We start from the raw sequence: 15,965 nt of genomic DNA, 5'->3' as shown, positions 1-15,965 counted from the left end.
AACTGCTGTTTGCAATGTATTGGCATTTTCCATGGCCCTCCTCCAGTAGGGGTCTTTCCTGTGGCCTGTGCCAGCTATCCCTGGAAAGAAATTGTCTCCTTATCTTCACAATGCTTCTGAAGGAGGTGGTCAATTATTATTCTTGATTTTCTTCTGGGAATCCAAAACAGATGATTTGTTTTAGGCTGTTGTAATATCTGCTGTTAGTGCAGAAAGTGAGGTAATGCTGTACTAGCTAAATAACTGGGGGGAAAAAGCACGTTCTTACTATTTATCTGATTGTTCTTCAGATACAATACAGTGCTGAATGGTTGCTGCCTAAGGCCTGACCTAGCCATTCTTCCAAATGGGGACCTGACAGAGGTATGTGTTTTCCTTATACTAAACGAATTAGTAGATGGAGAAAAGCGTTTTGGTTTGGCAGACTAGACTGTAGTTGAGGCTACGTCAGTCTGGGTGCAAATGAGCTAAGCTGGGCTTAACTATGCAGGCCCTGGACTGCTGAGTGTTAGGCCATGTTTTTTGCTCAGATATTGACAGTTTGGGAGTTTTTTATCGTGTTGCAAATTTAGCTACCTTAGTTGGACCTATTGGAACTTGATTTAAAGTAGCTAAGAAAAAAGCATGGCTATGTTAGTACAAACAAGGTAAAATAAGCAAAAAAAGTACTGCCACATTTGAAGCATATTAACCTTGAGTTTGAACGTCTAACACATTTCACAAAGTGGACACCTAAACTATAATATATATGTATTCATATATAATGTTGTGGAGGTATGGATATGTATATATATTATGATCTGCTTCATTCTGGTCACCTCTTAAGCTCTGAGTATCTGTGTTGCTGCAGAGATAAAATAATGGGTGTCTCTTTGCAGATTGGTGAACGAGGGGCTAACCTGAGTGGAGGACAACGTCAGAGAATCAGTCTGGCTCGAGCCCTGTACAGTGACAGGGACATTTACATCCTTGATGATCCCCTTAGTGCCTTAGATGCTCACGTCGGAAATCACATTTTTAACAGTGCAATAAGGAAACACCTGAAGTCAAAGACAGTCCTTTTTATCACACATCAGCTTCAGGTACTGCATCTCTCATACCTTTCTTGGCCTTTGTTGAAATGGTGTTTAATCGGTTGCCTTCGTATTGGAAATTTCTATGCCTTGACCTGAAACAGCACGACTCTATCTGTAGAATAGTTTACATTTACAAACTAGGTTTGCAAATATGCACTGAGCACAGTCTAATTGTTTATCTGATATCTGTGCTGCTTGGTGTCTGACTGGGACTGGTAACACTTGGCTAAAGAAAATTTACCAGAGAAATAAATATCCTGTGCAAAAACACTTTTGCTAATGTGCTATAAATCTATTTCATCACATCAGAAACACAGAGATTTGGTGTCAGAAAATCAGAATTGATGTATTCTGAGGTGGGTTTTTTTTTGCTGTCTTCTGTACATAGAAATATTAGTACATAGTCTATCAGTATTTGCAGTGTTAACTATCCTGAATCATGTCTTCTGTAAGAGATTTGCTTTGTTAGAACATAAACACTTTTTATTTGCATCGTGTGAGCAGCTGTGCTCTGGTCAAAGCAGGACCTTTGAGAATCAGATGTCTATTACATGGGAATAGGTGTTGTGTACAAGCATCTATAAATTTGGAGAAGGGGATGGATTGTGTGGGAGTGTGTTTGATTATCAGATGTAATGACAGAGACTTGTTCTTACTGCCATTTTCTCAGTATCTTGTTGACTGTGATGAAGTGATCTTCATGAAAGAAGGCTGCATTACTGAGCGAGGAAGTCATGAGGAACTCATGAATTTAAATGGGGATTATGCAACTATTTTTAATAGCCTACAGCTGGGGGAAACACCACATATTGAGGTACTTGTTTGTTTACCTTAAAGTGCTCTGAATGCTGACTGTTCTGATGAGATGAACCAAGTGATATGGTTGGAAGACTGGAAAAGGGCTTCACATATGTGTTGATCTGACCAATAGATTTCCTATAGAATAATCTGTGCTTCATTAGCACTTTGTGTTTGCAGTAACAGTTTGTTTTAGGGAATGTGTACTAGAGAGGACTCTGCCAATGAGCTCATGAGTTGATCGTGAAAATAATGTAGTGTCTCCCCTGGTGATGCTCAGAGCAGGAAGTTTGTCCCTCTTATTGTACACCCCACTCCTTAATTTACTTCTAATTAGCACAGACCTTGAACAACCTTTGTCTGAAAAAATTCTTACTGGCTTGTTATTACTTTTTCAGTAGAGTGTGACTGAGGCACAGCAAAAGTGACACAACTTGTCTAAAGTTAGATATGGCAGTATTTTGGAAACGTAACTGAAAATGCTATGTTTTAGGGGATTTTGAGGAAAAAAAATTGTGGATTGACACTACTACTCTTATTAAAAGGGTCTGTGACTGCAAACTTAGATATGTGTTCACTATTTTTGTGTTTGCAAAAAAATGTAAATCTAGAAAATAACAAGAACCCTTCAGTACAACAAGCATTTAAATTCTCAGCAATTTAATTTTTCCTACCCTTCTCCTCTTTGTTTTCTGAAGTGAATCTTTGCAGTAAAGACCTTTGCCTTTTGTTTTATAGTAACTTACTTCTCTAAGTTTTGTGTGCATTTTCTTTTATCAAGAAGAGATTAAAAGTAGATAAGCAGTTTATTTTTTAAGAGGTAAGGGGCTCCTTATTCGCAAGTTGTGGACCTTTGCAAAAAGAAAAAAGGTCTCTGAGAAGGAAGCATTGTAAGAAATACAGATACAGAAGGTGCTTGGTGAAATATTTTCCTGTGAGGTGTTTGTGAAAGAAGCAAAAGGATATAATGCATTGCTCTGCATATCCTTTGAGGCACGAAGATTATAGTTCTGCCCCTTTAAGATTAATGTAATAACAGTTAAGAAGAGGTTCTTCAGTCTGCACGCTTGGCTGACCTTCTGTGTCTCTCTGTAAACACTAGCTCATGGAAGGAGCATTAATTTGCATTCCCTGTGGGATAAGAAGAAATGGATGATCAAGTTAGATTCTCTGTGGTTTGATATGTGAGATGTCTCTTCTCACATAAAGTGTGGGAAGATGACCCTGGAGCTGGTGTGTAGAGGGTTTTGGTTAACATAGTCTGTCTCTGAATAGGTAGTAACTTCCATTTGCTGGAGCATGGCTGGCTTTAGAACAGTGTTTTTGTGTGTGCAGCTTAGTGTTTGGATGCTTCATTTCTGGAAGATAAGTTAACCTGACTTTGTTCTTAGGAAAGGTCTCAAGAAATGTCTCTGGAGTACTAGGGTGTTTGGGGGAAAAAGCCTCTTAAAAAAAATTGTCAGTTATTTTTACAAGGATCAAGGGAATTGTAACTTTCTCTCAGTAGTAGAAATGTCGTTCCTTTACCATGTGGACTCCTAATGTCACTTTTTCTGGGAATTAACCTTGCACACTCCTAATACAGGTTGGTAGTGGTTCAAGTTGATAGAGGAGGAGAACGTAGTCCACCAGAGATGGGACTTATCTGTAATAACAACACAGTTAATTTCCTCCTCGACATGAATGCTAAGCTATTGAAAGCCTTTGTCCCTAGGAGGCAGCTTATTAGCAGTTTGGGTTCAGATATGAAAATGTCAAAGCAAATTACTCCGATATGTTTAGTGTCACTGTTTTCCTACAGATTAATATAAAGAAGAACACAAACAATTCACTGAAGAGGCCCCAGGATAAAAGTACCAAAACAGGGTCTGTGAAGAAGGAGAAAGTTGTAAAGAAGGAAGAGGAGGGTAACTATGTAATCAAATTTCTGGCTGTAATTATTTTGTCCTCCAGTAAGCTCAAAACATTTCCTTTAAAAGTGTATTGTGAAGGTTTTGAAAGCTGTCTCAATCCTAGTCACTCAGCGTGGTTGATGGGACACAAGCAGTGGGCAAAGAGCATTCATTAACGCGTTAAATTTGGGTGCCTGTACAATGTTTTTAAGTTCAATCAGGCTGCTGCTGGTCAGGTGCCACCGGCACAAAGGAGTTGGTTGTGTCCTATCCCACACTACCTCTCCCTCCTAAGAGGGCAATGTGTATAGCTTGGCACTCAGAGGCCCAGGCAGAACATGGCACTTATCTATGAAGAACTGGGAGGTCTGACCTCTGTAGTTCTCTGTTTAATGTTAACTTTGAACTTCAAGGTTTAAAAAGCAATAGTGAGGCTGACACCAGCCTAACATTTAAGTCTGTGCTAATGATACCTTTTCAGACATACCATGACATAAATGATTCTGCAGAGGAAATAGGACTTTTTCAAAGACTGTTTGAACCATTGAGTTCTACATATTAAGTAAAGTCTGTGTTTCTGACAGTAATTTGTACAGTTTGAAAATTACAAATTTTATGTATGTTCTCAAATTTACAGTTTTATGGAACAGCTTCCTTTTCCTCAATCCCTCTTCCTCTGTTGTTTCACAGGCCAGTTGGTCCAGTTGGAAGAGAAAGGCAAAGGCTCTGTCCCCTGGTCTGTTTATGGTGTTTACATTCAGGCAGCTGGAGGCCCAATTGCATTCCTCATCATCATGGCACTGTTTGTGCTGAATGTGGGCAGCACAGCTTTTAGCAACTGGTGGCTGAGTTTCTGGATCAAGCAAGGCAGTGGAGTAAGTTAAATAGCTTTTCTACTCCTGTGTCTAATGGTCGGGGGGTTTGCTCAGCTAGACTAATCCCAAGCAGTATTATGAGACCAAATGGTGCTTCCTAATTTAAATGAGTTCTCAGGCTCCCCAGGAGGTGATCTCACTAGGGAGTTAATCTCCAAGAATAAGAGAGCTCCAGTAATAAGATGTAAGAGCTCATGTGGCTTTATACTGCCCTCTTGTTCCTTGTCTTGGTTAGTCTAAGAAAAGGAAGTGAAAATGTGAAAGGGGCCAACAAGCTAATTTTAGTGGTTTTTTTGTTTGAACATGATCTTACATATAACAGGATAATCTTCTTAAAATATGGCTATAAGTCAAATGACTTTTGGGAATTTCTTTGCAGATTCTGATGACCTGGAATGGTTTGGGATTTTTCCCACTCTAAGGGCTTTGATTGCAAGTCTTGTTGCATTTAAATGTAATTGCAAGACTTTTTAGTGGGGATGCAGAGAGCAAGCTAATAACCTCAGAGATTAAATAATGAAGTGCAGATGGCCAACAATATTAAAATAAGCAATGAGGGGTCCTTAAATATTCTCAAAGATGAAAAATAAGAAGAGAGAATGAAAATGCATGACAGTGTGACCTTAAAGAATTTACTACATACTGGCAGAAAACAGTTTGAAGACTGAACTTATCCAAGGTGAATATTGCTGTGGTGGTGGGAGTGGTAGTATGCAAATATCTAGCATTGTTCAGAAGAACACAAGAAATAAGTGTGAAATGAGAGGTTAGGAATCAAATGAAGTAGATATTGTGGTAGTATTTTGAAAGATATGGTAGGAAAAAGTCCAAGGGTTACAAATCTGCAAGTCGGATGTCTCTGCCAGGGAAAAATTGCAGAAGTGTTCAAAGGTCACTGAAGTACTTTAAAGAAGAAATATCAAATATGGTGGGAGAGGACACAAGACAGTAAAACTCTACCTCATATAATGTGCATGTGCTTAGTCCTTGACTCAGCTAACCACTGAAACCTTGATTTTTCTGCAGAACACCACTGTGACTTTGGGAAATGAAACTGTCATAAGCAGCAGTATGAAAGATAACCCTCACATGCATTACTATGCTGGCATCTATGCACTGTCTATGGCAGTTATGTTGATCCTGAAAGCTGTTCGTGGTGTGGTCTTTGTAAAGGTATGTGCCAATGCTGGTTTTATTATCCCCCCTTCCTTCTGCTCCTGTATATTGCTGTCACTGTGGTTCTTTGGTCATCTCCCAAGAGAGACTTTTGAACCAGAAGAAGTCAGTCATGGTTTTTCTGTGTCATCTCTTGGGGCTGCACCATGCTTTCTGCTAAACTTCTGCCCAAATTAAGAACTTCTTTCTGTTGTTTGGAAGCACAGAAGGCAATAAGAAGCCCCTTATGGTTGGACAGAGAAACTGAGCAGAATGTTTTGGTGGCCAGAGGAGATGCAGTGACAGGAATGCAAACACCCCATTATAACACTGCGATGTTTTCTGCATTGTCAGGGAACTCTCAGAGCATCCTCAAGGCTCCATGACGAGCTTTTCCGACGAATTCTGCGTAGTCCCATGAAGTTCTTTGACACTACACCCACTGGGAGGATTCTCAACAGGTTTTCCAAAGACATGGATGAAGGTATCTCTTACTGTGTGTGCTGTAAATCCCTCATTCAGAGCTCCCAGTTAATTCCTGAATACTCTCCAGTCTCTTGCTGTTTGGGTAATCGTACCCTGTAGCAAATGTGTACTTGTAATAGACAGAGCTGGAATTGGGATGTACCTGAGTTATGATGATAGAAGGCAGCTGATGTTTCAGGTCTGTCCATTCTCTTATAAAGAAGAAAATGTGCAGCTGCTGTTGTACCTACAGGCTGCACACAGGCTCTTAGCAGTTAATGCAGGGGTGACCTAAAACATCAGGGTGAAGCTGATGTGCAGCACTGGTGGTAATTAGGTCAGAGTTCCATCAGTGCTATTTCTGCAAATGGGAATAATTGGAAAGACTACCAGCAGCTCACAGGGTAAAAGCACCCTAATGAAAATGTACATTTTTAATTTGAATAAGCCATGAAATCACTGTCCTTGTCAATGATGATGTACAGCTGGACTGAATTGCTCTATCTAGGTTGTTTTAGCTTTCTGTACTCAAAATCTTCCTCTCTTCCCTCCATCTTTTTCAGTTGATGTTCGTTTGCCATTTCAAGCGGAAATGTTCATCCAGAACGTCATCCTTGTGTTCTTCTGTGTGGGGGTGATTTCTGGGGTTTTCCCCTGGTTCCTGGTGGCAGTGGGGCCCCTCATTGTCCTGTTCACAGTTCTGCATGTTGTGTCTAGGTAAGTGCATCAGCTGCTTTGACTGAAAGTACAGATACTTTGACCTTCAAGTACATGTGCAGCAATGTAGTGGTTGGCATATGGTAGTTTTACACGTCACTTAAAGTGCTTCTTTCCTTCCAGAGTCTTTATTCGGGAGCTCAAGCGTCTGGACAACATCACACAGTCTCCATTCCTGTCTCACATTACATCTAGCATCCAGGGTCTCTCTACAATCCATGCCTACCACAAAGGGCAGGAATTTCTGCACAGGTCAGTCTAGATATCCATCTGAGGGTGGTGGAGCATAAAGCAGGGTGCAACAGGTTGGCATTCAGAAAGATTTATTAATGGGGTCTATAGCTGATGGCATCATTAGTTCTGAGAGTGAAAGTTTACTTTTCTGGGAAAAAATGAGGGAGACCGAGAAGAAGGGAAAACTCCCCAGTAACCAAGTGGGAAGAATAGTGGTGGGGTCCCAGGTGAATGCCCTTCTCTGGAGTTCTCTGCAATGCAGCAGGTGGCAATGGTAATGGAGAGGACAACTTTTTGACCATGCTTTTCCCTTACTAGTATGTGCTTTTCATCAGGTCCTGCTCATACGTTCTGTGGGTTGTTTCTCCTTGTGATGTTATTAGCATTACCTAAGGCATGCTAACCAAACCTCAGTGGGAGTATTGATGAGCTGTTTGTCTCCGTGCACGTGTGTAATTGGAGAGTATCTATCAGTTATTTCAGTGATCTGTGGCCACCTTGTGCTCTGTGCTTGGTTTTCTCCAGTATAAACTAAAATTTTCAAAACAAATGTTAGTGAGGGAAAGCAAAACATTCTCACGTAAGTGGCATTTGCTTCCCATGAGAACCTGCTGTAACAGTATCAGAGTTTTTTGCAGGTGCAAAGTCATGAGACCGAGAGCGTGGGAGTGCAGGGAGAATTGCCACAGAAGCTCTGGAAAGGCACTGCTACACCAGCTTAGATGAAAGGTTGTAGAGGTGCAAATAGCAGTCCCTTGGCATTGCTGGTTGCTTGAGCACTAAGGCACTGCACAAATGTGCAACAGTGATTGAGTTGGATGATCAGAAAATCTAGTTACTGACTTTGTGAATCTCTTAAGAGTCTCTCCTTAAGTATACTTTCTCAGCTCTGCAGTATCAGGATTGTAAATTAAGGGGTTACTGATGTGTTTTAGTTAGTGTCACCAGTTCTATCAAGACTTGGTTTTTATACTTGTGTATAAAATAACATATTCTGAAGCACTGCTGCTGTTAGCCATGGAGTAATATGTAGCCAATGAGCATCTTCTGGAGCGTCTTGCATAGGTGAAGTTGTGGTGAAAGTGCATGTAATGTCCCTGATTTTGATTCACCCCGGTATAATTTATTGTTGTATGCAGAGAGACTCGGTGATGTGACTTTTGAGAGTTTGAGCTAAGTCCATATCTGACATTACTCAGGGAAGTTTGCAAACCCTGCTTTCGTGGCCTGGTTTGAGAGTTTGTCAATGATGAGCCTTCCTATCCTGAGCTCTGATACTGGAGGTATCTGTAGAACACCAGGCTCATGGAGTCTGCTAACCTTTCCTGTATCTGTTTCAGGTACCAGGAGCTCCTGGATGACAACCAGGCGCCGTTTTACCTGTTCAGCTGTGCGATGCGCTGGCTGGCTGTGAGGCTGGACATTATCAGCATTGCTCTTATCACAACCACTGGCCTTATGATTGTCTTAATGCATGGCCAGATCCCTCCTGCCTATGCTGGGCTGGCTATCTCATACGCTGTGCAGGTGAGTGTGTCCACATACTGTAATATTTAATTTCTCATTTAATACAGATATTGCTAATAGGTAAAAGAAACACATCATTTAAAACTTAATGCACTAGAATGGAAGAATATACTATTACCTCCTTGGGTAATGCAAGGGAAAGCAATTCAGAGTCATGACCTTTAGCAGTCAAATTACAAATTCTGAGGAGCCTATGTTCTTAATGCTATTGTTCTGGCAAGCTGCTTCTTTTTAAGCAAAGAAGTAGAAACTGTTTGAGGCATATGCTGAAAATTGCAATTTTCTTGGATATTTCCAGAGATAGGATTGATAGTACATCAGACACGTGCCAAACTAATATCTTAATGTATTGCCTGCAGCGTGTTCTCACAGCAAACAGCATTCAGCGCTGAGTCAGAGAAGCTGCAGGCTTGGAGTGCTGGTGTTGGACCTGCTGTTTGGCCTCTTCTGCCTCCTCGTGGTAGTGAGGTGAAATTAAAAAGCTTAGACAGCTCGTACTTAAAGCTGTTGCTCTTGGGAAACGTTTCTAAGCTGCTGGTTTCTCAAGTGGTTCATAAATTATGATTATTCTAAAATCCACTGTTACATTAACTTGCTTGAACACCTTAGTTATATGGTGCCCAGTGCCAAGAGTACTTGTATCAAATGTCATAGAATCATTTTGGTTGGAAAAGACCTCTAAGACTATTGAGTCCAACTGTTAGCCCAGCACTGCCAAGCCCACCACTAAACTATGTTCCCAAGTGCCACATTTACATGTCTTTAAGTATCTCCAGAGTTGGTGGAGTCTACCACTTCCCTGGGTGGCCTGTTCAGTGTCTGACAACCCTTTCAGTGAATAAATGTTTCCTAATATCCAATCTAAACATCCCCTGGCACAACTTGAGGCCATTTCCTGTTGTCTTATCACTTCTTACTTGGGAGAAGAGACTAACCCCCACCTGGCCATAACCTCTTTTCAGGTGGTGAGAGAGAGTGAGAAGGTCCTCCCTAGGCCATGTTTTCTTCAGACTGAACACCCCCAGCTCTCTCAGCTACTCCTCCCAGGTTTTGTGCTCCAGACCTGTCACCAGCTCCACTGCCCTTCTCTGAACATGCTCCAGCACCTCAGTGTCTGTTTGGTAGTGAGGGGCCCAAAAGTGAACTCAGGATTTGAGATGTGGTGCCACCAGTGCCAAGTACGAGGGGTTGGTCATTGCCCTGGTCCTGCTGGCTGCACTGTCCAGTAGGTTCATCTTTCAATTCAATAATAAATCACAGCTATCTAAAAATTTGTGTTTGTCTTTCGTTTCTTCAGCTGACAGGCTTATTCCAGTTTACAGTCAGACTTGCTTCAGAGACAGAAGCTCGCTTCACCTCGGTGGAGAGGATTGACCACTATATCAAGGTAGGACTGTAACACATTCAACTGCCTGTTGTGAAATCTCTTGTTGCTTGTTATGCTGCCATAATCTGCCTTAGTACAGAATGTGTGCTTCTGATCTTGTAAGGGCACTAATGCTTGTGCTGTAATACTGCAGAGTGAGTTTGCTTTATGAAGCACATATGTAAGCACTGGTGGGATGAATGGCCCAAGAGCTGGTAGGTAACTAAGCTTACAGGCACCACTGGAGTTACATAAGGATATTGAAAGTTTTCTGGCACTCTCAGTAAAGAGTGGAGCGTGTGAAAGGGGCAACTGGGGGTTCAATACAATATCTTACAGCAAAAGGATGGTTTTCTGGCATCCATCATTCCAAACCTAATGGAACTCCTTCATTTAAACACAGATAACTGTTACTTTATCTACGTATAATTCCGCTACATCCTAATAAGCATATTACTTTTTCCAAGCTGTCTTGCATAACATATTTCTGTATGCTTGAAAAATGAAGGAATTGCTCTTGTTGGAAACACAACAAATGTGCTCAGCTAAACATGAGAAGTATGCCAGGCTAAATGCTTAGCAAGCTGTTTTGATTATCTGTGACTCTTTCTTTGTAACTAGGATTTGTGTGTGCAGAACCGGGCATAGGTCAGTGGGGAAAGTGCAGCCAGGGGAAAGCCCTCTACTGGGTCTGGTCTGTGAGGTGAAAGGCTTTGTCACTGAATGTTCCCTGTGAACTTCAGAGGGAGATATCTCCATCTGTTTGGTAAATCTTGATATTTGTAGAATTTTTGTAGCCTGTGGATTTAATCTGAAGACAAGAAAACCCCCAACCTACCCAGTCCCCAGTTAAATAAATAAATCCTCTTGTGGCATCTAAGTAGAAAATTTCTGTATATGGAAGACTTGGTGACCACACAAGCTGACAACTGTGCCAAATACTGCCTGTTATCTTTCACTGGGCTGGGATGGGTTTATCACTGGCAGGCCTTAGACTGCAAAACCTACAGTTGTAGGCTGTTTGGGGTTTTTAAAAATTATGTCTTATGTCTATAATTTCATATCAGTGTTAGGGCAACACTATCTGTGATTTTTATTATGAAACTATAAAACTAGTTTGAAGCTGAAGTGAAGGGGTGGGTGAGCAGCGGAACAATGTGCAGGTCCTGGGTCTTACCAAGGCCCAGGGTTGGCTTTTTTCAGTGAGGGTTTGAGGTGCTGTTATGGACCAAGCTCAAAGAACTGGAGCACTATTGTAGCAGATGGCTGTTTTTTCTCAACCCCCTGGGGTACAATTAATCTGCCTCTAACTAGATGCTGCAGATGTCCACGAACAGTCCTTGAGGGATCTCTCAATGGTCAGTGTAGGAAATGGGTATCTCCAGAGGGCAATTTATTACCTGCTCTAAGTATTTATATTAGAATGAGAAAAATCACAGTCCAGAAATGCTATTTTATAGCATTTGTAGAGATCTCTCTTTGTAGAGACAATAAAGGAGTTGTCAGGGCCTGGTTCATTTGGAGATTTTACTTTGTAAGTTATTCAAGGTGAATCCCACGACTTGATTTCTGCCATTCTTTGAGGCTGCTTGTGCCAAATATGGGAAAGTGACCTTGGCTTCACTCTAAACATGCTATAAGGGCTTGTGTTTGGCTTTCAGAGGTTCTGCTTTTCTGTTTAGTCGGTGAACTGCTCAGTGAGGGACCTATTAGGGAGCAGAATAAAATAGCAAAAGTGAGCGAGATGGAAGGGGGCGACTGATTCAGTGATTTAATGGGACAGGGGAAAATGAGGAGGAGAAGGAAAAGGGTGACATTTATACAATGTGTCACTTGGGCATTCTCTTCTGTGTCAGGATCAATGGAGGTGACACTGGCACAGCACAGCAAATGAGGCATAGAAATGCAGCAGATTCCGCATCCAGCCTTTAGAGTGACACAAAACTCAATAGGATTGTGCTGATAAATAATAGGCCTAAAATACATTTTGAATTCCAGTGATGAAAGACATTGTTGTATAAAAGGACTGATGTCATTATTGAGGCAGTGGTCAGTGTAACACAGCAAACTCCTGATCCACTGGGCCCACATTCAGCCACACAGCTTGTCATGAAACTGCCATAAACTGATCTGGGCTGAGTCTGCAGGGAGGAACTGCTGAAAGCTGCAGCTGATAGTTTTCCTTTCTGGTGGCTTGTTTACTGGAAACTGAACTTCTCTGATTTTTTTTTTTTTTTTTTTTTTTTTTTTTAAAAGACACTTTCCCTGGAAGCTCCTGCTCGAATTAAGAATAAAACTCCTCCTCTGGACTGGCCGCAGGAAGGTGAAGTTGTTTTCGAAAATGCAGAGATGCGGTACCGAGAGAACCTCCCTCTAGTACTTAAAAAAGTGTCCTTTACCATCAAACCGAAGGAAAAGATTGGCATTGTGGGAAGGACAGGCTCAGGTAAGGAAAAGCACTCAGCAGAGTTAAATTACCACTTTAAAAGAATAGATTGGGTCAGTCATTGGTTCTCCTGTTTTTGGATAAACTGTTGGTTGCACAGGACTAGTCCAGAAGTCTCAGTGGTGGATTCTGTTCATGTGCGTACATAAGGAAGATACCTGTAAACAATAGTGAAAATAAGTTTCCATTTAAAGCAGAGTGATATCCTACTATGCTTGAGCCAATATGTTCATTATGTTTAACTCCCCAAACTACTTAGCAGCACAGAATGTTACCTACGTTGATTGCAGCTTATTTGACTCTTGGAAGTTTTTTGTACTGATGCTGCAGCCAGGTTTAGCTATAAACTATCTTAGAAGTCTGTACTGGGAAGAATCAAAACCTCTGTTTGTGAGATGACTTAAATAAACTCCAAAATGTAGATTCAAAATAAGTAATTAATAATGCTGTATTGGGTTTACATGGCAAGGTTTTGGCAGTGAGGGTGGGGTGGCTTCTGTGAGGAGAGATTAAGAGCTGCCCCTACAATTGCTTACAAGTTTAAACCCTGGGATTGCTTGCCAGGACTTTATGGTAGTTTAAAATACTTTTCTTACACATGGACAGCTTTTAAAACTATTTCATCTGAAAACTGCCATGACTCTGTATGAACAGCAGTATTGTTTTTCCTGTCTCCTTTGTAGGGAAGTCTTCCCTTGGAATGGCACTCTTTCGTCTCGTTGAACTGTCTGGAGGCTGCATTAAAATTGATGGAGTGAAAATAAATGACATTGGTTTGGCAGATCTTCGAAGTAAACTCTCCATAATCCCTCAGGAACCCGTGCTGTTCAGTGGCACTGTGAGGTTAGTCAAACTATAAGAAGGCAAGAAGGATCGAGCAATCGATCAGCTTATACCTGAACTCAAATAGGTGCCTGTTGAGGTGATAGCTCTCAGGCATCCTAGCTTCTGCTCTGGTTTTGAAACAAAAAAATCAGAGCTAAATGATTTTAACTGGCCCAGGTCAGCACTGTGTGTGATCATCCTCTTTGCAAAGTCTTGCTTTCCCTTTATATTTGGTTGAAGTTTTTCTATCTTTGTCTTCCGTCTCTACTCTTGTTCTTTGTCTCTTCTAACGCCAGTGTGCTGGGAACATCTGATTTCCTTGGCAAGGAAACTCTGTCATTGGAAGGCTAGATGTGAATCATCTGTCTGAATCTGAATTAGCACGCTGCTGGTTTGCCATTCATTGCTGAGTTAAAATTCTGGTTGTTTTCTGCCTCTCCTTCCAGATCGAACTTGGATCCTTTCAATCAGTACAGTGAGGAGCAAATCTGGGCTGCTTTGGAAAGAACTCATATGAAGGAGTGTGTAAGTATCATGTGCCCTGTGAGATACATGTTTGCATTTGGCTTCCAAACCAACATATTCTGTTAGTAGCTACTTTAGATAAAGCTTCCCCCCCTCATTTTCAATGCTTTATTTGACTGATTTTTCTTTTTCCCCACTATTTTATCAGACTGTGTTAGATTTTTTTTGAGAACATGCTGTATTCTGTGTGTGTACTCTTTTTAGTCAATAGCATAGCAGAGTGCTGCTTCATCACAGGGATTCTTAAGGTGTTAAAACGTTTCCAGTGATATTTTTACCCTTCAAGTGATATTTTTCTATATATGCCTTAGGTGTGCATTCTGCACTTATATTTGTGAGTGTGCATGTCACATGTGCACGTTTATACTGAACTTGTAAGTCAAATGGCACGTACAGCTATGGAACGCAGGCTGCAGGAATTCCTGCAGGGACTAGGTTCACTCTCTTCTCTTGATGACAAAGATTATCAGGAGATCTGTACGTTTATAAGATTTTGTGCAATGCTCTAAGATTTTTTTGCCTTTTCCTTCCCCCACAGGTTGCACAGCTGCCTATGAAACTTGATTCAGAAGTAATGGAAAATGGGGAAAACTTTTCTGTTGGAGAGAGACAGTTATTGTGCATAGCTAGAGCTCTACTGCGTCGCTGCAAGGTGAGCACAACAATGCGAGAAACAGCTGGAGATATCAAACTGATAGGAATGAACAAGCCTTTTTGTGCCAGATTCTGCCAGAGGAATCACATCAATGATTAGATTAGGTTAGAACAACTAGGAAGGCATTTGTAGCCAGCTGTGAGCTCCTGTAATGTCCTGCCATTGGAAAGGCACTGCTTGCCAGTGTTAACAGTAGTGTGTCAGACTGGCCTGATAATTTCTTCAGTGTCCTGTTAGTGGTGAGCATCAGATTTTTTCCTTCTTCCACCTTTTTGTGAGTGTGAGCCAAGTTTTTTTCCATCTACGTGGTACTCCACTAAAATGTGATCTACAAATGGAATTTGGGATCATGCTGTGCCAGCAAAGTGAAAGGTTTTACAGAAATAGAAGACAAACAATAATTACAGTGAGAAAGATGAAAGCAAGTGTGATCTATAGGGTAATTTTGAAGGCAATTACATCAAGAAAACTGAAAGGGTGTTTGTGAAAACTACCTTTGTGACCACAACTCTGTAGGGATTGCCAGTTGTGACAACTCTTGGCTGTGGCAATTCTGCCCACTCTACGTATTTTTATGTTTAGGGAGGGAAAGCATGACTGTGAGTAACAGCCAGGATTCTGTGCTGCTTTCAGATATTGATCCTTGATGAAGCAACAGCTGCTATGGACACAGAAACAGACCTACTGATTCAGGAGACCATCAGAGAGGCGTTTGCTGACTGCACTATGTTAACAATTGCTCATCGCCTGCACACGGTACTGGGCTGTGATCGGATCATGGTGCTAACACAAGGACAGGTGAGCAGGAAGGCTTCTGTTGCTGCAGCCCCTGTTGCCTGGTGATGCCATGTGTGCAGGCTGAACTGGGGCAACAGCTAGCATTACAGGGTGGGAAATCCTCTGTGTTCATTCATATCCTTGGTAAAATACTCCAACACAAGCAGTTGCTGCCTGACTGTGACAAGATCAGAGGGCAAAATATCTTTTACACTCCAAGAAAGTATCATAGAGTAACAGTCTGTCTTTAAAAGTGTTTTCAAATCTCGATTTGTCTCAGAATTAACCTACATCTCTGGGGCCTAGTGGTCATTTCCCATTACTTTCATAAAGCCTTGTGCCATCAAGCAGGTCCATGACAGATGCTTAACCTATTTTCAGGCTTCCATTTGGGAGCCACAAGCAGTTAAGTGCAAGAATGGTGGGCAAGACTCTTAAAGGTAGAGAAGGCAAAAGCCCATAGAATCTGCCTCTGCCAGAGCCATCAGAGGTTGCTTCCTATGAGTTAGTTCCAATGTTTGAGCCAGTCCAAAGCATTCCAGGTTACAGTATGTGTCCATAAACGCACATACTTTCACTGCCTGTTGTCTAATCGAAAGATGAATGCTGTGTTTTTGATTCTTTACTACCAT

General features: G+C 41.4%; 1 protein-coding gene across 4 annotated transcripts in view; it reads left to right on the top strand.

Annotated features, from left to right (window-relative positions):
* The window catches only part of ABCC5 (ATP binding cassette subfamily C member 5), a 45,031-nt gene that overhangs the window by 27,441 nt on the left and 1,625 nt on the right, over positions 1 to 15,965 (top strand). For all 4 annotated transcript variants that reach the window (XM_027750963.2, XM_027750962.2, XM_039378031.1 and 1 more), the window contains 16 exons: positions 291 to 363; positions 879 to 1,082; positions 1,747 to 1,890; positions 3,676 to 3,781; positions 4,457 to 4,641; positions 5,668 to 5,814; positions 6,151 to 6,280; positions 6,825 to 6,978; positions 7,102 to 7,230; positions 8,553 to 8,739; positions 10,037 to 10,126; positions 12,362 to 12,551; positions 13,235 to 13,394; positions 13,823 to 13,901; positions 14,440 to 14,553; positions 15,190 to 15,354. In XM_027750963.2, the coding sequence (XP_027606764.1) occupies positions 291 to 363; positions 879 to 1,082; positions 1,747 to 1,890; positions 3,676 to 3,781; positions 4,457 to 4,641; positions 5,668 to 5,814; positions 6,151 to 6,280; positions 6,825 to 6,978; positions 7,102 to 7,230; positions 8,553 to 8,739; positions 10,037 to 10,126; positions 12,362 to 12,551; positions 13,235 to 13,394; positions 13,823 to 13,901; positions 14,440 to 14,553; positions 15,190 to 15,354 (2,257 nt within the window). The remainder of the gene's footprint in view (positions 1 to 290; positions 364 to 878; positions 1,083 to 1,746; positions 1,891 to 3,675; positions 3,782 to 4,456; positions 4,642 to 5,667; positions 5,815 to 6,150; positions 6,281 to 6,824; positions 6,979 to 7,101; positions 7,231 to 8,552; positions 8,740 to 10,036; positions 10,127 to 12,361; positions 12,552 to 13,234; positions 13,395 to 13,822; positions 13,902 to 14,439; positions 14,554 to 15,189; positions 15,355 to 15,965) is intronic.

Source organism: Pipra filicauda, unplaced genomic scaffold (assembly GCF_003945595.2).
Source record: "Pipra filicauda isolate LSUMZ 115617 unplaced genomic scaffold, ASM394559v2 scaffold98_size3848907_pilon, whole genome shotgun sequence".
NCBI lineage: Eukaryota > Metazoa > Chordata > Aves > Passeriformes > Pipridae > Pipra > Pipra filicauda.
This window is presented reverse-complemented; position numbering and strand designations above follow the sequence as displayed.